This window comes from Pteropus medius, unplaced genomic scaffold, assembly GCF_902729225.1.
Source record: "Pteropus medius unplaced genomic scaffold, Ma_sr-lr_union100, whole genome shotgun sequence".
Lineage (NCBI taxonomy): Eukaryota > Metazoa > Chordata > Mammalia > Chiroptera > Pteropodidae > Pteropus > Pteropus medius.
The window spans coordinates 2,113,770-2,137,786 of record NW_024342469.1 but is presented as its reverse complement, the minus strand read 5'-3'; the positions used below and the strand labels follow the sequence as shown (position 1 = coordinate 2,137,786).

The 24,017-nt window shown below is 55.1% G+C and overlaps 1 protein-coding gene across 1 annotated transcript in view; it reads left to right on the top strand.

The window, feature by feature from the left end:
* TBC1D22A (TBC1 domain family member 22A) overlaps positions 1 to 24,017 on the top strand; it is a 229,452-nt gene that overhangs the window by 83,941 nt on the left and 121,494 nt on the right. Inside the window, exon 10 of the mRNA XM_039863147.1 lies at positions 10,032 to 10,146. Coding sequence (XP_039719081.1) covers positions 10,032 to 10,146 — 115 coding nt within the window. The remainder of the gene's footprint in view (positions 1 to 10,031; positions 10,147 to 24,017) is intronic.

Here is a 24,017-nt window from a genome sequence, read left to right as displayed (position 1 = left end):
TGCCGCTGTCTCGTTTGTCTTTCCTGTGTCTTGGGGCCCCTGGTTTGCAGGCGGCATGCCGGCTCTGTCTGGGTGCACGTGGGTGCACGTGTCTTCTCTGAGCAGGTGGCTTTTTCACTCATCGGGGAAGAGAACTTCTTAACCAAACAGCCAGTTCGAAGTCCTTCCCGTCACCTCTGGGCCTGTTCGTGTCCTAAGGCGTTTTGTCCAACCTCGCATGTGATTTCAGAGAAATCTTACATCGTCCGAGAGTTTCGGTTTTGCGTGTTGCCTTTAGGACCATGTCCGTTTGGCACGGACTGGTGGAACTGGGGTAGCAGTGCAGTTTCCGTGGGGTTCCCCGCCTGGACAGCAGCCGCGCCCCTGGCCCTGTCATCTCTGCCGCACGTCCTGGGTGCGCGCGTACGGGGCCCTCCTGGCCTCTGAGCGGCTCCTGCGCTGTCTGTCCAGTCGTCCCTGTGCTGGCTGCTTCTTGTCCTGGCACGTGGTCTTGATGTCTGGTAGGACAGCCGCCACATCTGGTCTTATTTCTGGGCTGTTCTTGACCTTTCACTTTGTGTGTGAATTTAAAATCAGCTTCTTATGTTTCGTGACAGTCTCAGATATCACCGTGGATCATTGGTTGGAGAAAATGTTTTGTTTCTGCGTTTATTTAGTTCTTGTCATCTTTTATTTTTAAAGTGTTTTTTCCTTAAATGTATTGCGTAGCTTGTTAAATTTATTCATATTCATTTTAAAAATAAATGGTACCTTTAAAAATTTTTTGTTTTCCAATTTTTTATTGACACCGTATAGAAATGCAGTCGACTTTTGTAAGTTAATCTTCTACTTGGCAAACTTACTCACCTCTTTCATGACTTTTGATATTTTGTGTGTGGGTTGAGGGTTTGAAGACGGCAATGATATCATTTGTGAGTGAGGACGGTTTCGTTTTTTCTTTCTGTTCTGTCCATACGTTTCCTTCTTCTTTATTCGTCTGCTTGTGCCGGCTCACGCTGCTGCCACGACGTTGGACGTAAGCGACGCAAGCAGGCGCGCTGGTGGCATTTCCGATTGTCAGGGGGCATCTGCCAGCATCGCACCGCTGACTTTGATATTTCTCCTGGGCTTTCCAGGCCCTCTCTCTCTGGTGAGGGCCGTGCCTCGCTCAGACTTTCCACATCGTAAGTGGTCGTTAAGGTTTGCCAAACCCTTTCGCTGTCATTTGAGGTGATAATATGTTCTCGTTGCTTTGTTTCGTCGACGTGGTGCATTTTGTTAGTTGAGGTGACCGCATGTCCCTGAGGGAAATCCAGACTGGTCAGCGTGGAGTTTTTGTGCCTGGCAGGTTGTTTGTTGACATCTGACGTGCCCTGCTACCAGGAGTGGGAGTCTGTGGCTCTCGAATTTGAGAAAAACGCTTCCTAACCAGCCGCTGGTTCTTCTGTCACGCTTTGGCGTGTGACCCGTCAGCCCTGTGGAACATTCGGCCTGGTGACAGCGGTGCTGTGGTATTTTGCTTGCAAGCATTTCTTTTCTGTACTTCAGTCGTGAGTGTAATGAGACGGCTGCGTTTTGCTAACCTGTCAAGACCCCTCGAGTATAAAACGTGGGATGTAAATCCGCATTTTTGAATGAAGTGACAGTCGAGTCCTTCACACGGCGGACGTGACACTGTTACTTCTTTAAAAGCATCACGTTATCACATAGTTGAGGAGCTGAGTGTCCCGGTGTCTCTGTATTTTATGTGTTAGACGGCTGCCTTTTAGTCCACATTTTGACTTGTTGCAGACTCTTACTTGGTTTTGTCATCGGGTGTTATAATTCTTGGGGGGGAACGTTCCTTGAATCATGTTGCGAACACTCGCGTTGTAAACTCCTGAGCCCAGGTCACCGCTGGATTCAAGGGCTGTAAATCCCGCAGGTGTTTTTTCTCGCTTGTCTCACAGAAATTATCTCCGTAGCGCTTTACACGCCGTAAAGTCATGTTGCCGATGCACCTGGTTGAGTTACGATGTTTTCAGATTCCCGAAATCAGATTTTTTCCCCCAAGTAACCATGAGCAGGGCGACATTGCCAATTTCAATATATTTCCCATTTTAGAGGCACAGCTTTCTGCCCCCGAGCGCACAGAGCTGCTGGTGCCCTCTGCTGCCTCGGAGGCGAGTGGAGGCGGGGGGTGAGGGTCATGAGTGCGGACCGACAGAGCTCCCCCCGGGACCCCCGGAGCCCCCCGGGCAGCGGCTTTGGAGGAACCGTGGAGTTTTTTTGGAAAAAATTCTTTCCTGGCTCTGAGGTTTCTGAAGTTTGGCAAGCAGACCAGGAGTACCTGTCGCTTTCCAGTTTCTCAGCCCTGGTGGTGGCACGTCGTGGCCTGGTTGCCGCGACCCCCTTTCCTACATCTGGGCAGGGCGCCCGCCCTCGCCCCACAGGCAGGCGGCCCAGGCCGGGGCGGGGCTCGCGGGGGCCCGGGCACCATCCTTGGGGGCAGAGACCCCACAGGAAGGGTGAGGAGTGGGCTCCCAGCCCGCAGGCCCGGCTGCCTTGCGCCTGGCGCTGGCGGGCCGCTCCTGGGCTCCTGGCTTGGTTCTTCTGGCTTTTGGCCCTTGATTTCAGTGACCTGTTGGCTCTTCCTGTTGACACGGGGACTTCTGAGCAGCCCTGGCCTCTGGCAGCTCTCTGCTCTGAGGAATGAGGTCTCGGTGTGGCTGGCCAGCCTGTTCTCCCGTGCAGGAGCTGCTTCCCGGGTGCGAGGTCACCTCGGTGGGGAGGGAGGTGGCCAGTGTCCTTCAGAAGATTCCTGTCCGGTTTCTATCTCAGTTGGGACTAGGGTGGCGGTCGGGGTGAGTGGCTGGGTCTGGGGTGGGAGAAGCCGGGGAAGGAAACACCTGCTCCCCGCTTGCCTGGAGGAGCAGGGGTTCAGGGGAACCCTGCTTTGTTCGCGTCTCCTTCAAGTGTCATGTTGCTAATGCTTTGAAAACGCCTGCTTGGAAAAAGTGTCACAGAATCGTCCACTTATGATTTCTTTTTACCAGCCTGAGAGCGAAGGCTTAGAAATGGCTTGATGCGTTCTTTGCACAATAGCTGTCCAGTGGTTTGGTCCAGCTCAGAAGTCCTACAGCGCGTGGCCCTCCGCTGGGGGAACGGGGTCCCTTTGCCTGACGACAAGTTCTCAGTGCCGTCTGATCCATGCAGAGCTCATTGTGTTTGTGATCAAACAGCAAGATAATTTCAGAGACGCCACCCAGCGCCCTCACGGTCACGAGTGCGCTCCTGGGTGGTGTGGTGGCCACAGGGCCCTGAGATGACAAAGCATTTCAGCGTGTCCCAGAGGCCTCGTGAATGCGCCGAGGGTTGAGGTTAAATTTTCCTGGGGGGGCAGGGCGGGGGTGCGCGGGGCGACGGGGTGGGGACGACGGGCGCGCGGGGCCCATGGCGCCGCTTCACGTCATCTGGGAGGAGCTTTTCACGGTGCTCTGCGGCCGAGACTGGAGTCGGTACTAGGGTTTGTGGTTTCAAAGCACAGGCAAAGCCGGTTAGGTGAGGGGCGCCGTGAGGGCCGGGGCGCCTCTGCTGCCGGCCGTGAGCGAGCCGTCGGCACGCAGGCGGCCCGGCACGGTACCCCGACGGTGGCTGTGTCATTGTGTTGTGATGCCGTCTCCCACCGGCCTGGCTGCTGCAGTCGCCCGGAGTGACGTGAAGCAGTCAGGGCTCCCAGCACGGAAGGCGGCTGCGTTCACCACCAGGGACAGAGCCGCCGCTCCAGCCGCAGACCGTGGGCTCCCCCTTCTTCCCGGTGGCGTGAGACCCCGGTTCCTCCAGTCCAAGAGGGGCCCCGCTAAGGCCTCGTGTCCGGCCACCGCGCGTGCTGCAGGGCCGTGTGGGCTCCTTTCTCAGTGTCGCAGGCCCCCCCGCTGCTGGCGGGCCGTGTGGGGGCGGGGCAGACCGGGCCTCCCGATGGTTGGCGTCCTGGCCTTCCTGCCGCCAGTTCCCCCCGCATCCCCTGCTGCGCACCCAGAGGCTACCAGGGCCGCTCCTAGGGCGACGAGCACCCACCTCCGCCCTGAGGAGCGGCAGGTGGGACTGAGCCCAGCTTTAGGACACGGAGGGCTAAGGAATTCTGCAGTTGGAAGTTGTGCTTATGGGTCCTCCCCAAAGACTTAGCTGAGCTCCCAATCAGCTAATTAGGACATGCTCTGTTTTCCATCTCCTGCCCCAGGCAAGAGCTCCTGACAGGTTTTCCCACAGGAACCTGTCTCATGGGGAACAACAGTGTGAAGTGTGTGAAGCCGGAGGTTGTCCCGTCGTGGGGGTGCTGCTGCCAGCGCGCTTTTATCAATCGTCTCCATCGTCACTTTGTTCTTGTGGCAAACGGGAGAATGCAGTATGTCACATTTCTCGTTACTAAGTAATTTATTTTGAAAACGTCTGAGTGTCTTGCTCCCTGGACTCAAGTCTCCCTCTGTGTTTCGGTGGAAGACCTTCGCAAAATCAAGCGTCAGTGCGGGGGCATCTGTAGTATTTTTTTATTTGCTTTCTTGTTAACTGCAACCAGGAATTTTTTAAACATTAGAGCAAGTTTTCAAAACGTAAACACTTTCTCTGTTCACCATTCCCTGGCCAGCTCTGACCTGGTTCATCAATAGGTTGGCATGTAATTGGGACCGAGATATTCTGTATGTGGTTCCTTTAAGGACTGGACCTCTGGCTGTTTCCTGAGAAAAAAGGGAGATAAGTGGCCGTTACTTGGCATTCATCACTTGTTGTTGGCGCCCTGTGTCGTGTCATTCTGCTGAAGATCGAATGACGGGGTCCGGATCCGCAGGGACGAGGCTGCCTTCATTTGACTCTGCCCCTACCTTGCAAAAAGGACCTATATTCAAGAGAAATTAAAATCTCAAAATCTAAATCCTAAGAACCCACAAGCTAATAAGCAAACTCATAGGAGCTAATTGAAGACAAAAGGAAGAGTAAATCACAGTCAGTGGAAAGAGAAGGAACCCCGCCCCCCACAGCTGCTCCCCGCTGCTGGCTGAGGGTGTGGGTGGGTGTGTCCATCAGCCTGGGCTGTGCTGGTGTTTGATCTGCTGGCTGCCTTCGTGTGTGGGCCAGCTAGTTAGCAACGGCAATGAGGTCTGCGCCACGCCACGTGTCCTGTAGCTGCCCTGCCTCCCGGGGCCGGAGGCCAGAGGCTCGTTTCCTGCCCCCACAGCCAGCACCCCTCTTCCTGTAGGAGGGCTCGGGGAGCAGGAATGGCGGCTGGGAGAGGAGTCTTCAGCGGGCAGAGCCCCGAGGCTGAGCCTGCCGGACAGCTGCAGGTGGGCAGGTGAGGGCAGACGTCAGAATGTGTGGTCTTGGCTCTGAGGTCCCTGTGGCTGGAGCTGAGGGAGCTTCCGGTGCGGCCAGCACACGTGAGTCGCCAGGCCCTCAGGGCGGGATGCTGGCCTCCCCCTCCCCCCCGCAGGTCCTCCTCGGCCCGAGGGCCCGAGGGCAGGGCAGGACTCAGGGTCCTTCACCCTTCTGTGTTCCTGGTCTCCCAGTGCCACCTGACGGTCTTCACGTGGCATCTTTCCCGCACGATTAGTCAGTGGAGGGTTTTTCTCAGGGGAGTCCGGGCAAGGCCGACCTACCTGCTGCTTTTATAGCATTGGCTTCCACCTGCCACCTTAGGTGGCCTCTCCGTGTTCTGTGCATGGCGGGTGGGCCCTCAGCTGGCTGAACACGATGCCTAGGCTTGCGGACTGGCCCACGATGGCAGGTGTGTATGTGTGTGTGTGGGGGGGTCTGGGACCTGTAGCTGGCTTAGTTGGGGGCAGATGTGAGCGTGTTGCCCTGTGTCCAGCTGGCAGACCCTCTCCGTGCCTGTCCTTGACCATGGCTGGGAAACAGAAAGTCTTCCCAGTGACAGACGTGATGAGGCAGGTCACTCTACGCAGACTGACGGCTCTGCTCTCGGCCATGTGGGCTTCCTGAGCCCCGCGCTGCCCTTCACCGTGTCGCGTGTGCTCCGCCCTCCCCCCTCCCCACATCTGGAGACCCCACCAGCCTTCACAGCCCTGTCTGCCTGCCCCCTCCACCCCAAGCCTCCCGCTGCCTGCGCTCAGGGGAGCTGGTCTCCCTTGGCCCATATCCCCTCCCAGCAGGCAGGGGCTTGAGACCCCGATGGGTTGACATCTGAGGACCAGGTCTGCAGCATCACGTGACAGAGAAACAGAGTGGGAGAAGCTGGTCAGAAGTGCAGCGGACGGCTGGGTGCTGTCCGTCCATCCAGACCCCCAGAACAGGAAGGTCCACGCGCTCCCGATGGCACAGAGCCAGGAGAACAGGGAGCGGGGCTCCCCATGAAGCGTGGAGGAGACCTGGATCATTCACACCTCTGTTCAGCCCACTGAGTTCTGGAGTTCTCGGGGTGTGCAGTGAAGAGAGGGGGGAAGACCCTCCCTGGGGGCTTACGTTCAAATGGGGACCAGCCTGGGAGTCGGCGTTTGAACAAGCTCTTATGCCGAAGTCATGGGAGCCGCGGAAGTTGGGGAGTGGGCATGCCAGGAGGGGCGAGTGCCAAGGCCCGAGGCAGGGACACAGCGCTCGGTTTGGGGCAAGAGGGCCGGGTGGAGGGGACGCTGAGAGGGTGGAGGGGCGCGGCAGGCCCGGCGCCTCGGAGTCGTGGTTGAGCGTGTGCACTTTGTCCTTCGCGTCTTGGGAAGCCACAGGGGACACGGTGTGGCCTGATGGTTTCTGTGGTCAGCAGCTCCGTCTGCTGCTCTGCGGGGTGTGGAGTATTTGGCTTACAGGGAGACCCGCCGGGAGACGGTCACAGCGGACTGGCACTGGGCCGGGTGGTGGCAGTGAGCCTAGAGGAGGGGCTGGAGCCGGCTCTCTGGGGCTGATTTGGGGCGATGGCATTCGGGAGCCACAGCTGTCGCCACGACTCTAGGACCGGCCGCGGGGCGCGTGACGTTTCAGAAGCACGTGTCTTAGGGGCAGAGCCAGGCCGGCGCCGCCCGTCACAGACCCGCGTGGACACGCGCTTTCCGCCGTTCCCGCCGGTCTGCCTCTTCAAAGGCTTTTCCGTCTCATGCTTGAGCTACCTGTCCCTTTATATTTACGTGTCACTGGGATGAAAGTCTTAAAAATGTACTTTCCAGGTTATCAAGAGAGACTGAGTAGAGCGAAATCTAAATAATTCGAATTAAGTGATAGCTTTCCTTGATTAATAGGCACTCTGAAATCTAAATTTTCCCCCACAGTAGCATGAACGCGCTCTTGGGCAGTGTGTTGTCGTCGAGGCGGGCAGCGGGCTTCCAGCAGGCGGGGGAGGCCGGGGCCCTGCACCGTGGCCTGGACGGCGGCGTCGGGGTGCTTGCTGGACCCTCGCTCCCGCGTAGACAGTGCTGCCCATGTGCTAGAGCTCCGTGTGCTTGCTGACCGACGAGCGTGGCCGCCGCCTCTCTCGCCTGCTCAGCCTCTGCAGGCAGATTTGCCCAGGAGTGCCTTCCGCAGCTGCCCTGGTGGCACTCGGGCGGCGTCCAGTCCACTCCGGACTCTGCACGAGCGAGGCCGGCCCGTGGAGGCTTGTGCTTCAGGACCGAGTCAGGAGCCCGGAATCATGGCCAACAGTCTGTCCTGGGTGCCTGCAGGGCGGCGAGCTGGTGGCCCTCTCGTCATTCTTCGCTGGGTAGAGTAAAGCTGGTAAGATGCCTGGTCCCAAATACCACCGTCTCTGCGGCCTTCCTTGTGTGCAGGCGGCCGGGCGGGGCCGTGGCTGCCGCGTTTCTGCCTCGCGGTGAGTGGGCTGGGGCCGAGGGGAGGGTCCCCCCGCCCCGGGACCTGCCTCCTCGTCTGTCCTCACGGGCCGTCCGCGGTGCTGCCCACGGCCCTGGCTTCGAGCGCATCCTTTAGCCTCAGGGAGGGTGATGGTGCCCAGTGTGGAGCGTCATCAGCCACTGAGCGTTGGCATATGCGAATGCTCCACAGTGCCACTGTTGAGTGATTTTGGTCTTTCGGTCATGTTTATTCAGCTCCTTCTAGAAAACTGTTGACTTAAAATGAAAAATGAAAAACACCTCCACGTGAATGTCTTAGTCGTTCAGCAAAGGTTTATTGGGTGCCCGCTGTTACAGGTGCCGGCCTGGTCCGGTCATCCCTCGCGAGCGACCCCAGTGCGTGCTGTCCTTAGGTGGGAATCGGGCTGCGGCCACTGGTCGGCTGAGGGCCCCGGGTTGAGAGACTCGTCCCTCCTGGGCCCCAGGCCCCTCACTCTAGAAGCCGGGTGGTAGTGACTGGCAGGGCGGACCCAGAATACCGGCTCCGCGGTACTTAGGGATGTCGGGATGAAAACAGTGGTGTTTGCGAGGTCGGCGCGTTTGAGGGTGATGTAACCCATCCTTTGTCTGAGCCCTCATCAGGCCTGCACTGGGGGCCTTGTTAGTGTGAGGCTGGGGCAGCAGGGAGATGGCGGGGGCAGGGAGCCACACCCAGGCTGGCGCAGGGGTGGCTGGCTGGGCGGCTGGCCCCAAGGGAGGCTCTGCGGGACACCGGGAGAAAGTTCCCGAGCAGGAGTACGGTCGCCGCTCACGGGGTGGGGGCCGCAGCGGTCTCCACGGGGGCAGTGCTGCGGTGAATCCGACAGGTAGGCAAGTAAGCGAGGGACAGGCTTTCTCAGCAGTGGGCGTGGTAGCAGGTGACAGCCTGGTGGGCTCAGAGAAGGTGCTGTAGCTCAGTCTGCTCGAATGTGGGTGCTGGGTTGGGGGTCACAGGCAGGGCACGGACCAAGGGAGGCCAGGGTGTGGTGCTGCACACTCGGGGCTCTGTGGGTGGGGGGCGGAGGCCGGAGCCCCATGCGTGTGCGCGGGGTCGGGTGATGGAGTCGTGTGCACCTTGGCGAAGTAGCTTTCCGAGTACAGAGGAAGGGGCCATTGTACGTGGGTGCCGTGAGCAAAGAGAAGAGGCTGAGGAGTGACCCCCGTTTATGGCCGGGACAGTGAGTGACGGTGGGCGTGCGTGTGATGGGAGGGATGCGTGTGTCTCCTGGATGGTGATTACTTCCCAGTGACTGAAAGATCAGCTTAGAAAAACCACACCTGAGTTCAGAGATGCAGAGCACAGACTGGTGGTTGTCGGATGCGGGGGGAGGGGTGAAGAGGGTCAGAATGAAATGAGTCCTGGGGATAGGATGTGCAGCTGGCTACTCTAGGTAACAGTACTGCTGTGCATATTTGAAAGCTGCTGAGAGAGTAGATCTTAAAAATCTTTATCACAAGACAACATTTGTAACTGTGGCAAAAATGTTCACTAGGCATATTATGGTGGTCATTTCCCAATATGTCCAGGTATCTAATTGTTACGTTGTACACTCAAAACTAACATAATGTAATATGTCAATTACACCTCAATTAAAAAAGGTCTTTTTACCTTACAAGGGAAATTCAGAGCATTCATCTATGTATCCACGCACCCATTCATCCGTCCATGCACCCATCCCTCCATCCACCCATCCCATCCATCCATCCACCCACCCACCCATCCCCCACCCATCCTCCCACCCATTCATCCATCCGCATCATCCACTATCCACTCCACCCACCCACCCATCCACGCACCCATCTCTCCGTCCATGCACCCATTCAGTCCTGTACCCATCCACCCACTTGCCCGTCCCTCTGCCTTCCCTCCCTCCGGCCCTCCTCCCCTCTCTCCCTCCTTCCCTTGGGAGACCGGGTGTTGCTGTGCTGCCTGACCAGGCCCCAGGCAGCCGTACGCAGTCGCCGCCCGAGGGCCTGGCAGAGCAGCGAGTCCGTGTGGTGGGAGCCGGCTTGTGGGGCCGGACGGAGCCCAGAAGTTGCTGAAATGGTGCATGTTGCTTGTGTGTCAATAAAAAAATAAGATAATTGGAATTTTATGAAAAAGTTAAACAACAAATGGTATTTGTTTGTAATTGTATTTTAATGTTAGCGACAGTGAAAAATACCCACATTTAAGTAAAAGAGTGCATACATTTTAAAGTTTCTGATGTGTTTACTTTTCTCCTTACCACGTGTTCAATTTTCTTTCAGATTTTTGAAAGGATATTGTTTATATGGGCGATACGCCACCCCGCCAGTGGATATGTTCAGGGGATAAATGACCTTGTCACTCCTTTCTTCGTGGTCTTCGTCTGCGAACACATAGGTAAGATCTCACCACATTAACCGTGAACTTTAGTGACCTCACTCTGCATAATTCTACCAATATTGAAAATTGCCATCGAGTTTAATATGATTAATGGTAGCTAATAATAGAGAGTAATAGTGTTCTCATTGGTGTCAGCTTTAAAGAAGTCTTTAAATCCATGCGCCCCACTGCTGAAGTCATCGAGATGCAGTTATTATTATTATTAATATCTTGCTTTTAATAATACGTGAGGAGCACTGTATTCGGGGTATAGCTTTATTCTAATGGCCGACAGCACTGGCTCTACCGGTTCAGGTCTGAAGGCTAAGGTTAAGGTATTAGAATATTAGCCGAATATTTTGCTTACAGGATAAAAACGGAATCATCTTTAATTGCATTTCTGCAGCATTTCATCACCTTTCTGCTTTCGATGCACGAGTAACGTTTCGTTTTATGGGAATATTAATTACATGGAAAGTAATTGGTTTAATGGAGGTGTGGGTTGGGTTGTGCTGTTTCTCTTTACTGTCTGTTTTTTTTTCCCCCATTTATGTTACGACAGCCAAGTGTAATATAACTTCCTGTTTTGAACATAATTTATGTTTAAAAAAAATGCCGATGACGTAAGTGGCGCTTCTCCTCCTGATCCGGGTGTGAATAGAGTAACCAGCAGGGGCGGGCTCCACGCCGCAGCGTGGCGTGTCAGCGGCTTTCGCGTGTGAACCTCCCCGACGTGGCATTTGTGCGCTCAGCATCGCGGCCCGCAGTCCGCCGCGGGTTGCAAGCCCTGCAGTGGGCAGAGAGGGGGCGTCCTGTCCTGCAGGACCGGGTCGCCGGTCAGTGCATTTGTCACCGCCCCTCCCATGCTTCGCTTCCCACCGCGCTGTCGGGGTGGTCTCCTCGTTGCTGAGCAACCGCGGAGCGCACACACTCACGCCCTGACCGCTGCTGGCCTGGGGGGCCCGTGCCGCTGTGCCCCTCGCTCCGTGGCCGGACGGAACATGGAAATGCCTGTGGTGATCCCGGACCGCGGGACCGGGCCGTGGGCGGCAGGGTTGTTAATTGAAAGAAGTTCGACTGGGTATGATTAGAGAATTGACCTTCCAAGTTAAATAGACCATTTAATGAACATGGTGAATAAGTTTGTCTTGACTGCTGCACCACCAGCTGGTGTGCTCAGGCCCCTCGAGCCGGCACGAGCAGGAGGCCGCGCAGGGAGCGGGCACGGCGCTCGTTGTCCAGACAGGCGAGCTCCCGGGGGAATGGGAGGCCAGTGGGCCTGCGGCCGGAGGCAGGGTGCCGCTGGGGGCCATGGGCGCCGCTGCCCTGGGCGTCCTGTGCGTGCCGCTGCTCCCGGGGGGGTGGCGGAGGGTGGCGCCTGTCGCTCGTCAGTGCGTCCAGCTCCACGAGGTGCGATTGTGTTTGGCTTGAGGACCTGAAAATGGAGGCCATTCTGTCTGGGGGTGCATGACTCGCTCTGCGCGGGAGTCTGGACGCCAGCAGTTCAGGCCGATGCCCTGCCCAGGCGCGTTGCCGAGGACCCCGGGGCTAAACACCCGCCCTGCTGGCAACTGCCCGGGTGCGCCCCGCTGCGCCCCGCCCGCTGCGTGGGGCCTCGTGGACCTGGGGCGGGGGCGAAACGCATCCGCCTCCTCTCGTCGGTCACCGTGATGCCTGAGCGAGGGAATCCCCGTGCTTAGAGCGTGTGTCAGGCGTGCTGCGTGTCTGGGGGATGCTGCTTAGAGCGTGTGACAGGCGTGCTGCGTGTCCGGGGGATGCTGCTGTTGACGCTGTGGTCCTTGCACTGCGTCTCTTTGTCATCTCAGCCTGTGGCTTTTCTGTACTTTAAGTGGCAGCACTGTGTACCCCCTTAGGGTCCATGTCCTAGGTAAGGAAAGAGGGAGGGGGCACAGGGCCAGGGCCACATGGCCTGTCAGCTGAGCGCGCCCATCATGTAAGCCGCCGACTTCCCGTCCCCGCCCTCCCCGCCCCCATGGAAGAGCAGGGCGCCTGCTACCATCTGAGGCAGAGGAGCCTGGCCGAGGGGCGCGCGTGCCCGGGGCACAGTGGCGGGTCGTGGGGAGGAAGCGGGGAGAAGCGGATCTAGAGGCAGGGAAAAGGTGTCACGGAAATCAAGGAGGGGGCAAGGAGCAGGTGGCCAGTAGGGTTCAGTGCCACAGACGAGCAGACTGGACATCACCCAGAGGTTTTGACAGTGAGCGTGTTTTTGGTGACCTGCCAAACGTGGGCCGAAGAATGGTGGCAAGTCATGTGCGATGTGAGCTGTATGCCCCTCCTGCGGGAATGGCAGAATGGGGTTCCTTCACGGGGAGGTGTGGACGAAGCGGTCCGCAGGCTCTCACAGCCTCCCTGAACCCGCTGTTTTATTGGGGTGTCATTGACGTGCGACGTCGTGTTAGTTTCAGGTGTACAGCGTGATGAATGATTCGATATGTGTATACGTTGCAAATCGCTCACCACAGTAAATCTAGTTAACATCTGTCACCACAGATAGTTAGTTTTTTTCTCGTGATGAGACTTTGAAAGATCTGTTTTCTTAGCCACTCTCGAATGTGCAGCACTTGTTAACCGATTGTTAGGCACAGTCGCCATGCTGACCGTCACAGCGTCAGGCCTGCCTTCTACCACTGGACATTTGTGCCTTGTGACTCCTTTCGCCCACCCCCCCAACTTTATGCTGAAGAACTTTTTAATGGAAAGTTTTCACATAGGAGGTTAACGGGGTCACACGATGAAGCCCAGGGACCACCATCTGGCTTCGGGGACAGTCTGTGTCCTGCTGCTTTCGTTCCCTCGGTTTCCTGCCCACTCCTGATCTCTGTCAGTGGCAACTATCACTCCTTTTTAAAAAGCTTCATTGAGATGTAATTTACATACCCTAAAACTCACCAAGTTTGAGTGAAAAATTCAGTGGTTTTTAGAAGAGTCACACAGTACTGTAACCATCACCCCAATTTAATTCTGTAATGTTTTCTTTATCCTAAAAAGAAATCATAGACCCCCCCGAATAGTGGTCACTCCCCCTGTGTCCCCTGCCACCCGCTGGCCCCAGGCACCCACTGATCTGCTGTCTGTCGACTCGCCCCTTCTGGGTGGTTGCTGACATGCGAGGCCTCATTCACTGTGGGGTCCTTCATACAGCATGCCCAGGGCCTGTCGTGGGGTGGCATATGTCAGGACTTCACCTCGTTATGGCCAAATAACGTTTCATGATGTGGATGCCCCACGTTTTATTGATCCATTGATGGACACTTGGGTTTTTCCTGCTTTTTGGTTATTATGAATAATGCTGCTGTGAACCTTTGTGTACAGGTTTTAGCACGACGTGTTGTCATTTGTCTGGGGCACACACCTAAGAGGGGCATTACTGGGTCACATGTGACTCTTTAACATTCTGGGGAGCTGCAGACTCTTTTCCAGAGTGGCTGCGAATCGACAACCTCACCAGCAGTGCAGGAGGGTTCCGGTTTCGCCACATCCTCGCCAACGCGTGTCGTGCGTTTGACTTTTTAAATGCGGAAAAAGGTGCCCGTATCCCTTATAACGCGATGCCGTGATTCAGGCCTGCCTTGCTGCTGACGTGTGTCACGTTTTCTCTTCCTTCTCCTTGTCTCCCTGGGGACCACAGCCCCTGAAGCTGGCACTGTGTCTTTCCCGCATGTCGTGCTACGCACAGAGTGGTAGCTCGGTGCCCCCGCCAAATCAGGTCCCTCCGGACGGTGGCCACATGAGCTGCGTGGTTGGACCGCTGGCCTTTAAATGCCTTTAATGGAAACACTTGCCCCGCAGAGAAGCTGGGAAGGATAGACCGCGAATGGGAGTGACGATGGCTGATGTCCCACCGATGAGAAGAACATGGTTATTTACGAGTCTCTCTCGGCAGCCATTCCTCCACTGAGAGCCTCTGTGCCTGCTCAGCCTGCAGGGAGGGCTGGGGGAGGGCCCCCCGCGCTGTCCAGGGCTGAGGAAGGGTCCTCCGCGCTGTCCAGGGCTGGGAGAGGGTCCCCTGTGCTCTCTAGGGCTGGGGAAGGCCCCCCCCACCCCGTCCCCGCGCTGTCCAGGGCTGGGGAAGGCCTTCCCCACCCCCCGCTGACTCATCCTTCCCCTGGGAGGGCTTGGTGAGGATCTTGCACCCTCTCGGGCTCCATTGTGCTGCCTGGGGTAGAGTCTGCTGTCTGCTTCTCAGGGGTGCCGTGGTGAGTCCCGCTCCATCTCTCCTGCCAGGGGCCAGGCCTGCCCTCTAGGCTGTGGGTCTCAGCAGCATCGGCTCCAGTTTCTTCCTCCCTAAGAGGCTCAGGCGAGTGTGTGCGGCCCGGCAGCTGAAAAGCAACTGGACCGGTTGGACGTCTGAGGAGCACTGCACCCAGCAGCTGCAGGCTTCACGTCCTTCTCAAGTGCGTGTGGAGCAGTCTCCAGGACAGACCGTGTGCTAGGCCATCAAACAAGTCTCTGGACGCTGGAAAGGATGCAAGTCACACAGAGCGTGTTCTCTTACTTCGTGACATCAAGTTAGAAGGAAAGTCGAAGAAACTGATAAATACGTGGAAGGTTTGGCACACAACCCTAGACGAAACAATGTGTCAGAGAAGAAATTACATGGAAAATGAGAAATTACAAGGAACGAGAGTGAAAATACAGCATACCGGAACTCAGGATGCCGCGAAGGCCATGCTCCAGGAGAAGTTTATAGCTGTAAGTGACTGTACTAACAAGGACATCTCAAAGCATTAACTTTTCAGTTTCAGAGATTGGAAGAAGAAGAACAGACTGAAGCCAAAACAGACGGAAGGAAATACAGACTAGAACAGGAATGAATGAAATAGAGAAGAGAGAAGCAGCAGAGAAAATCAGCCAGACCAAAGTTGGTTCTTCGAAGCCGTCAGCAACATTGACAGACCTTCAGCTAGACTGACTGGGAAGAGAGAGACTCAGATTAGCAAGACTGCGAGTGATTTTAGAAATAAACAGCCTCGATGGAACGCTACGAACAACTCTCCAGATGAGCTAACGTAGAGGACATGGAGATTTTCATAGTTAGACACGAATTACCGGTGATGATTAATTTCGTAACAACTTGACGGAGCTATGGGCCCACTTGTTGGGTCAACCACCAGTCTAGACACTGCCACGAAAGTATATTTTAGATGTGATTCACACTTAAATTGGTAGTTTTCTAATAAAGCCAATCACCTTGCATATGTGGGTGGGCCTCACCTAATCAGTTGGAGGCCTTAAGCACAAAGACTGAGATCCCCTGAGGAAGGAGAAATTCTCCTTGAGACACAAAGCCTGCCTGAGTTTGCAGCCTGCTGGCCTGTCCTACAGGCTTCAGACTCGCCAGTCCCTGTAACTGTGTGAGCCTCTTCCTTATAATCTCTATCTATCCTGTCTGTCTGTCTGTCTGTCTGTCTATCTATCTATCTATCTATCTATCTATCTAATCTATCATCTGTTAACATCTATGTGGACAAACATAGGAGCAATGTATGTCAGAGATTGAATTAATAATTTAAAAAATATCCACAAAGAAAAGCCTGGGATGAAATGGCTTCACTGGTGAACTGTACCGAATGTTTAACAGAATATTAACACCCCTCCTTCATGAACTCTTCCAAAAGCAGCAGAAAGGGAAAACTTTTCAAAGCCTCTGCCTCTGTGAGGCCAGTATTGATCCTGATACCAAAATGTGGCAATGACGCCACAAGGAAAAAACTGCAAATTAATACTGCTTATGAAGAGAGATGTAACAATCCTCGACAGCGGACTAGCACACTGAGTGCAGCAACATAGGGAAAGGATTAGGCCTCACGACAAAGGGGATTTGTCCCAGGAATCCAATCAACATCCATGAATGTAATACACTATATAACAGAAGAAAGGACCAGAACCACATAGTTATCTCAATGGACACAGAAATGCGTTTGACGAAATTCAACACCCTTTCGGGATAAAAACACTCAACAAGCTGGGAATAGAAGAACTTCCTCTCTAATAAAGAACGTCCATGAAAAACCCACAGTTAACATCACGCTTAAGGGAAAAGGCTGGCTGCTCTTCTCCTGAGTGGGACAAAGACGAGGACGCCTGCTTCGCCATTTCCGGTCAGCGTCGTACTGGCTCTGGCCGGGGCAGTTACGTGAGAAGACGAAGCAGAGGGCATCCACCGTGGAAACAAAGGAAGAAAACCACCTCTCTTTGCGGATGGTGTGGTCTCGAGTCCAGAAATTTCAAAGGAATCCGCTAAAAACACCACGAGAGCCAATCGGTGAGTTCAGCAGGGCTGTAGACTAGAAGGCCAGGATGCAGACATCAGTTGTATTTCTGTACACTTGCTACGTGGAATCCAGAAATGAAACTATGAAAACAATTCCATTTATGATAGCGTCGAAATGAGTAAGATAGATATACATTTAGCAGAAAGAAAGCGTGAGATCTGTACTCTGAAAACTACAGAACGTCGTTGAAAGATGCTAAGGAAGACTTAAACGAACGGAAAGACATCCAGCGTTGACGGGCTGGAAGGCTTAGTGTCGGCATGGCAGTCTTCCCCACGTTGGCCTAAAGATTCACTGTGATCCCGGTCACAACCGTCGCCGGCTTTTTGGCAGAAATTGACAAGTTTGTCTTTACATTCCTATGGCAATTCAAGAGATCTAGAAGAGCTAAAACACCCTTGAAGAAGAACGCAGTTGGAGGACACTTCATGATTCCGAAACTTATCACAAAACTATAACAACCCTGGAAGTGTTCTTCTGACAAATGGACGGACGTGTGGATCAATGGAGGAAAATTGGGAGTCTAGAAATAAACCTTCATTTTTATGGTCAATCGATTTTTGACAAGGATGGCAGGACCATTCAGTGGGGAAATTTCAACAAATGGTGCTGTGACGAGATAGCGACGTGCAGGAAGATAGAGTTCCCTCCTCTCCACAGACAGAGACGGGAGGAATCGCAGACCCCATGGAAGACTCGCCTGCGAAAACACAGGGGTGAATCCTCATGACCTTGGGTCAGGCCCTGGTTTCTCAGGTATGACACCGAAAACAAGTGACGAAAGGGAAAATAGGTAATTTGAACCACATCAGAATAAAACTTTTGTGCTGTAAATGGTGCTCTCAAAGTAAAAAGAAGTCTGCAGAACGAGAGAAAACATTAGCAAATCATGAATCCGATGAGAGATTTAACGCCTGTAAGATGTAAAGAACTCTTATAATGCAGGAAGTGTAATTAAAAAATGGGTAAACTGAACAGACGTTTTTCCAGCAAAGGTACACAGATGGCCAACAAGCCCACGAAGAGCTTGTCGACATCATTAACCAGTAGCGATACAGCCCAGCCCCCAGAGACGGGCACTTCGCCTCCACGTGACAGGCTTCAGTCGGAATGGGGACAGTGGAACGGTGACCAGCGTTGGCAAGGATGCAGTGGGATTAGACGTATCCCGTGTCATTGAGGGCGGCAGCTTCGGCGTGTCACCGAAACGGTCAACGCAGTTTCTGAGTGAGCCCGCAAAAGCTCGCCCAGGAAGTTCATCGGAGCGTTGTTCGCCACAGCCCGCGGAAACCGGGAGCCAACCCGGACGTGCTCGGTCAGTGAGTGAGTGAGTAAAGGGTGACGCAGTCGCCGGTGGGGTCTTACTCAGCGATAGAAAGGGGCGCAGCGCTGGAGGAGCTGCGACATGGGCGAACCCCGAAACCTTTTCGCCGAGTGAGCAAGCCAGGCCCGCAAGGCCACACGGGACCGGTTCCACCCGTCTGAAGTGTCCAGAGTAGGCAGATCGGTAGAGCCAGACCTTAGATTGGTGGCCGCTTGTGGCCAGAATGGGCGGGGCTGGGGCTCGACTCTTAGTGGGCACAGGGTTTCTTTCGGGGGAGGGGAGGACCAAACGTTCTGTAATTAGGTTGGGGTGATAGTTGCATGGCGAACAGACCGGGAGCCACTTTAAGTGGCCGCATTGCGACATAGGTGAGTTGAGTCTGAGTGAAGCTGTTTATAAAGGAAGCAGAGGCCCGATCTCGGTCCGTTTGGGCCGCTGCGACAAGCTAGCACGGCCTGGCAGCTCATAGCGACAAGTCTGTTTCTCATAGTTCTGGACGCCGAAGTCTGAGCTCTGGGTGCCAGCTCGGTCACGTTCCGGCGAAGGCTTTCTTCCTGGTCCATGGCCGGCACGTTCTCGCCGTGTTCTCGCGTGGCACAGCGCCCGGGGGGCTCCGTGGATCTGTGGGTTCCCTGATGAGAGCACCGGTCCCACTCGTGAAGGCTCCACCCTCCCAAGCACCTCCCAAGGCCCCAGCTCCCGGGACCATGTGTTTCGGGGTTCATATTACAGCATAGATTCGGGCACACACGTCCTGGCCGTGGCAGGCCCGTCATGACCTTGTGAGATGACGGGCAGCCTTCCGCTGTGGATCACTGCACGGGCTTTTTCCAGTTGTCGATAACACACGCAGTGGCTCTGGATTGCGTTTTGGATTATTTTCTTCCCAGGCCGTCTTAGACGAGACATTACCGGGTCAACGGTTGGGTAGTTCTAGGTGTTGGTCATGGTTGCGGATTCGTTTACCAGACGGCGTTCGAATGTGTGCCCTGCAGCCATGTGCGTGTGAGGACTGTCGCCCCCCTCCCCCACAAACGCCAGCTCTCCTTGGACGTTATCACGGTGTCAGTCTCGAGATCATGGGGCATTTCTTACCTGCGCTCACCGGGGACATGCCTGTGTTTCGGCCTCCCAGCGTGTTTCTGTTTTTATCAGAATTTGGTGTAAAACTATGAGAATCATTTTCAGACCAAAATACATTAGTTTAACAGGCACACACACACACACGTGCTTACACACGTGCCACACGCTGTTCCTCCTCAAGGTACTGTACTTTACAAGGCCCCTTGGTGAAGTGTCACAGCTTCTCAGAGAGGGACCATTGTCTGGCGTCCGCTTCTGTCCCATGCAGCCGCAGAGAGCGCACCGTGCGGCCGAGAACCCCTGTGTGCAGCGTGCTAGCCGAGGGGCCAGCATACAGGGACCTCGTGGGACCTTGTGGACCCGGCTCTGTGGTGGCAGAGTCCACAGGCGGCCTGGGCACGTCACGGACCAGCTCACCAGCAGGGGCGTGTCTTGTCTGTGGTCACCTGTTCCTCTGCTCCTGGCTCTTACGTGTCACGCGCTGTGTTTTTTTTATCCATAGAAATTTCATTGGAATTTTGTTTTTTTAGGCGCCCGCATTTGGTTATGAGCTCCTTACGATATATTCTGTGATCTGTTGATTGCTTTGTATTTCCAGTTCATTGTCACAGCTTGCAGGAAAAATCCTCGCTTGCAGATGGGTTAATTGCTAAGGAGCGCCTTGTTCTCAGATCACGAGGTGCCGTTTTTGAGTCCTGCGTGCAGCCATCTGTGAGCTCACAGGAGGTGCAGGGCTCTGCGCGCCCCCTGCGTCCATCATGCGCCCGGCTGCACCACCACAGCTGATCCTTGCCCTCCGCGAGGTCACCTGTCAGGTGCTGGACGCGGTGAGGTCTGCTTTTCACCCGTCTGCCACCTGCCAGGGCAGAGCAGGACACAGAGCAATTAGGAATCCAGCTGTGCTGGCATAGCTGTTGCCGATGGCGGCGCTGTCGCGAGTGGCGTTGGCCTGTGACCCCTGTCTCCTCAGGCTTAGGTATAAATGTCGTGGGTGCTCCACGAAGGGAATGAGGGCGATTCCATCACTCTCGGGGGCCGGTTCCCCTTCCCTCCTCCCGCGTTTGCCCCCCTTAAAGGCCGTGGGGCGGGCGGCAGGGAGGGGGGCGGCGATGGTGTTTTGCTGACTCTTTGGGCCTCGGGGCAGTGGTTTTGGTGGAGCTTTGTTTTCCCCTCTCGTTGTCTGTGTCGATTCGGAGGAAACACAGAGACGGCTGGTTTGGTGGCTGCGTTGTCTTAGCTCCCTGCGTTTCCTCCGTCCAGGAATACTGACTTTCTGCCTAAGCCCTGTCAGCCATCCATTCCTGTGCCCGCGCTGTCAGTGTTCATCACCAGGTCTAGCAAGTGACATTCTTTTCAAGATCGTTTTCTCCAAAGACAGGAAAGCCAGGCAGGATTGCGGCCCCAGCATCCCTCCGAGCACCAAGCAGAGGCCCAGTGGAGGAGCGGACCCTGGGCGTCGGGCAGCTGAGCCTGCCAGGTGGGCGCGGCAGGCTCAGGCGGTGGGACAGGGTGCCCCAGGTGGCGCACCAGGTGGGCGTGGCAGGCTCCGGCGGTGGGACGGGGTGCCCCAGGGGCGCAGCAGGGGTGTCCTCCCCTTTCGGGTGCTCTGCATAGCCTCTCTGGTCAGGAGCTCGCCCGGGCCTGGGGTCGGCAGGCTTTCGGGTCCTCTTCCGATGGCCTCTGTCACCCAGCGAGCCTGCGGACACCAGACGAGTGGAGTGTGAGACAGGCTGGCGGTGATGGTGGACCTTCTTGTAACTCTGGACGAGGCCGTCAGCCACTCGGCTGCACCAAGCATCCTGCGTAGAGCCTGCAGAGGACACACGGCCCAGCGGAGCAGGACTCCGTTGGGGAGTGCTTCCCGGCCTGGCGAGAGAGTATGTCATCCGCCTGCCACTCACACGCCACCCGCCTTGGCCCGAAGCATCTTTCAAGTTTTAAAACACAGACTCGCTAACGAAAAGCACGCTCCCAGAGACCCCCAGAGACCCCCGCGGATGGACAGGCTGCACGCGGGCTGCTCCCGAGGCGAGCGTCTCACCCCTCACAAGCAGCGTTTGGTCTCTTTGCTGGGGGACGAGTGGCATTCCTTGGTGGACTCGTGACAGAGGGCTGAGGGCTTTGTTCAGGCCGCAGGTGTGTTCTCTGCTTTCTCTTGGTTTTGAGGAAGGGGCCCCTGAGCATCCATTTGCCCCAACTTCGGTTTTTGAGTTTCCTGTTTGAACATCTCAAACTCTGTAAAGGTTGATATCAGATGACTTTTATTCTGTTCTTCAAAGATCAAGGAGAAAATCGACTCATTTTTGCGAAATAGAATAACATTTTTTCCATCTTGCAACTACCTTATAGTTCATTGGATCTTTTTATAAGACATATTATCAGATCTTAATGACTTTAATTTCTTTCTGTATCTAAAACATTTGGCCGTTTTATTCTCCTAGGAATCATTTACATCATTACTCGTTAATTATTCCTAATTTTGGTAAAAAATAAAAAAAAGAGACTAAAATAATGAGAATAGAAGAGTAAGAGATGGAATCTTCTAGAAGAATTATGTAACAGTGAAAGAAACCATCTCTTTTATATGATACTTCAGTTTTCTTATTGTTTCCCAAATGATCCCATTATCTTTCAAGAAGGTATAAAGGAAGTCTGGGGACATCTTTGGCAGTTTTTTCTTTTGAAGCTTTTATTGAACACAGTAGAGAATTTAGAATTTTTTCTTTTCCATTCATAACGACGAAGAGAGGAAAATTGGCAGAGGAAGGCTCTGTCCCATTATCGGACGGATCAGAGGGTGACCACAGAGAGACGGGGCGCGGCTCTCTAGATGCTGATGGTGGTGAAATTCCTCATATAAGCAAATTCTCAGGCTGCGGGTCCTCAGCTGAAGATAGGAGAGGATGGGCTTGGGCTCGGGCTCAGGCATCAGTGAGCGCGCGGCATGATTCCAGGAACGCGAGGGAAATTCGGTTTCTCATCCAGCTCGTCATTCGCCAGGCGGGACGCCCTCCACGACGTTTCGTGGCAAGGATGGCGACCAGCCCCTTCTGCTAAAAAGATACGTGGCAGCGTTCTTTCCCCCGTCATGGTGCTGGGGATCAGGCCGAGGCGCAATGGATCGATGCCGAAGGCAGCTGCGTATTCGGGAGGCGATGGGGAGGGGCGGAGGGAAGCTGTAGAAACGGAGGCGAGAGCCCGCGGTGTGGGCCGTTCGGCGCCCGCGGCGTTCATCAGTCTGAAAGTCCTTCACAGTTCCACAGAAGAGGTGACTGTCCTCTCTTCCATGAACTGCAGCAGTTCAAACAGATCGAATTCTGAAGGCACGCGTAAGAGCCAGGAGTACCCAGGTGGAGCTCGTCAGAGATGTGTTTGGAATCTGGAGTCAGGATCGTTTCGACAGTGCAGGTGCCAGACGAACCAGAAGTCACGACAGGCTGGAAACGGCAGCGATGACTCTGACCTGTCGTCGGTGTCTGCGGTGCTGGTGTTGGAGAGACCCAGGTGCAGTCACGGGTTGGTGAGGGAGCGCTTCTTGTTTTCAGAGGACGTGGCTTCTTTTATATTGTCAAAACTAGGAAAGTATGGGTGAAAATTAAGTTCCTCACGCTTAAAATCTTATTAAAATTTTTAACAAAGTTTTCTTTACCTTTTATTCTTAATTCTACAAGTCATTTTTAAAATGACTTAAAATACATTAAAAATAAAAAGGACTTATTGGGCGCAGCGATCGTTTTTCATGGCGTGCCGTGGGTTCGTGGAGCTGTCAGTGAGGCGTCTCCTGGTGGTCCCCTGGCATGTTGGAGAGCCTTCCGGAGTGGCAGTTCCGCAGGGCAGTGACAGGTGGGCTGGGAGGGGCACTCTGCCTGCCTCAGACGTGGCCAGGCTCCCGAAAGCAGAGATAGTCCTTGGCTGTTCTAAGACAGTGGGTGGCAGAAAGGCTTCATGTCCCCTTCCTGAACTCAAGCAGAACTGGCGGCCTGGCAGTTGGTGGCTGGCCCGGGCCGGAGGTGGGCTTCGTGGGCGGGCCGCTTCCTCTGGGGCTGGAGCCTGTGTGTGCATTGCAGGTAGCCTGGTGGTTTTTCCAATTTAAAACTCGCTGCCGTGATAAGTTAGCTTGCAAGACCTGGGTCCGGGCCCAAGGCCCGTCTCCCTCCCCTTCCCTGTCCCTGGGAGGGAACGAGACCCGGAGTGACTTGTCATCGTCATCGTCGCGAGAGTGCCCACTCCCGGTGCGTCAGGCTCCACTCCCAACGTTTGTGCGCGTTTGACCTCCAGTGGGACCCCACATCAGAGCTGGGAAGATGGGGCTCACTGATGAAACACCTTGGCCAAGGTCATGGCCTTCCCGCAGGTGGGGCCCCAGGCCTGGGAGGGGTGGGTGGAGCCGCGGTTCCCTCCGTCCTTCCTGCCTCGCGTGCCGTTCGCCTGAGGTGCCCGGCACAGGGTGTCTGTTTGTTGTGCTTTTTTGTCTTAACTTTGTCTTGAGGTGTTTTTTTCCGTTCTTTAGAAAGATGTCTTATTGACTCCTAGGCCCCAGGCTTTCCCGCTGCAGTCTGCTTCTCTGGGGAAGTTTCAAGGACTGTCGTGGGCAACCAGAAACGGCCCCGGTCCCACCGTCTCGGCTGCTTAGCTGTGCCGTGGCGCCAGCCACCTGCTGTTTGCTCCAGTAGCCAGAATTGAATAGTATGCGAGGATTCAGGCCGCATTAATATTTAAAAGCCTTTTCGGATCCGGAAAGTGCCCGCAAAGCCCTCTGCGTGTCATCTGTGTACCGCCTGTCAGTCAGGGAGGCGGTGGCGTGCCGGCCCCCGCCACGGGCGCTCGCTCCAGCCATCCCAAAGGCGTCTTGCTGAGAAGTCGCGCTTTCCCCGACTTCGCTGTTCTAAACAGATCTGTCCCAAATAGAAAGGCAAATCAGTCTAATTACTTATGAAACTTTTCCTTGAGGGTGAGTGAATTATGGAGGAAAAATGAAGTGTCTGTCACCGGTGAGTTCATTTCGGGGCTGAACGTGAGATTAACTTCCTTCTGAAGATGAGGTGTGGGCTGCTGGGTGGAGGTAGGGGAGCCCACACTCGGAAGAGCCCTCGCCCGGCACCGCACGGTGGCAGAGCGCGTGCTTCTGGGGCCCAGCGCGGAGGGAGCTGGCGTACCGATGGCAGCAGGAAGTGGCGTTGAGCAGG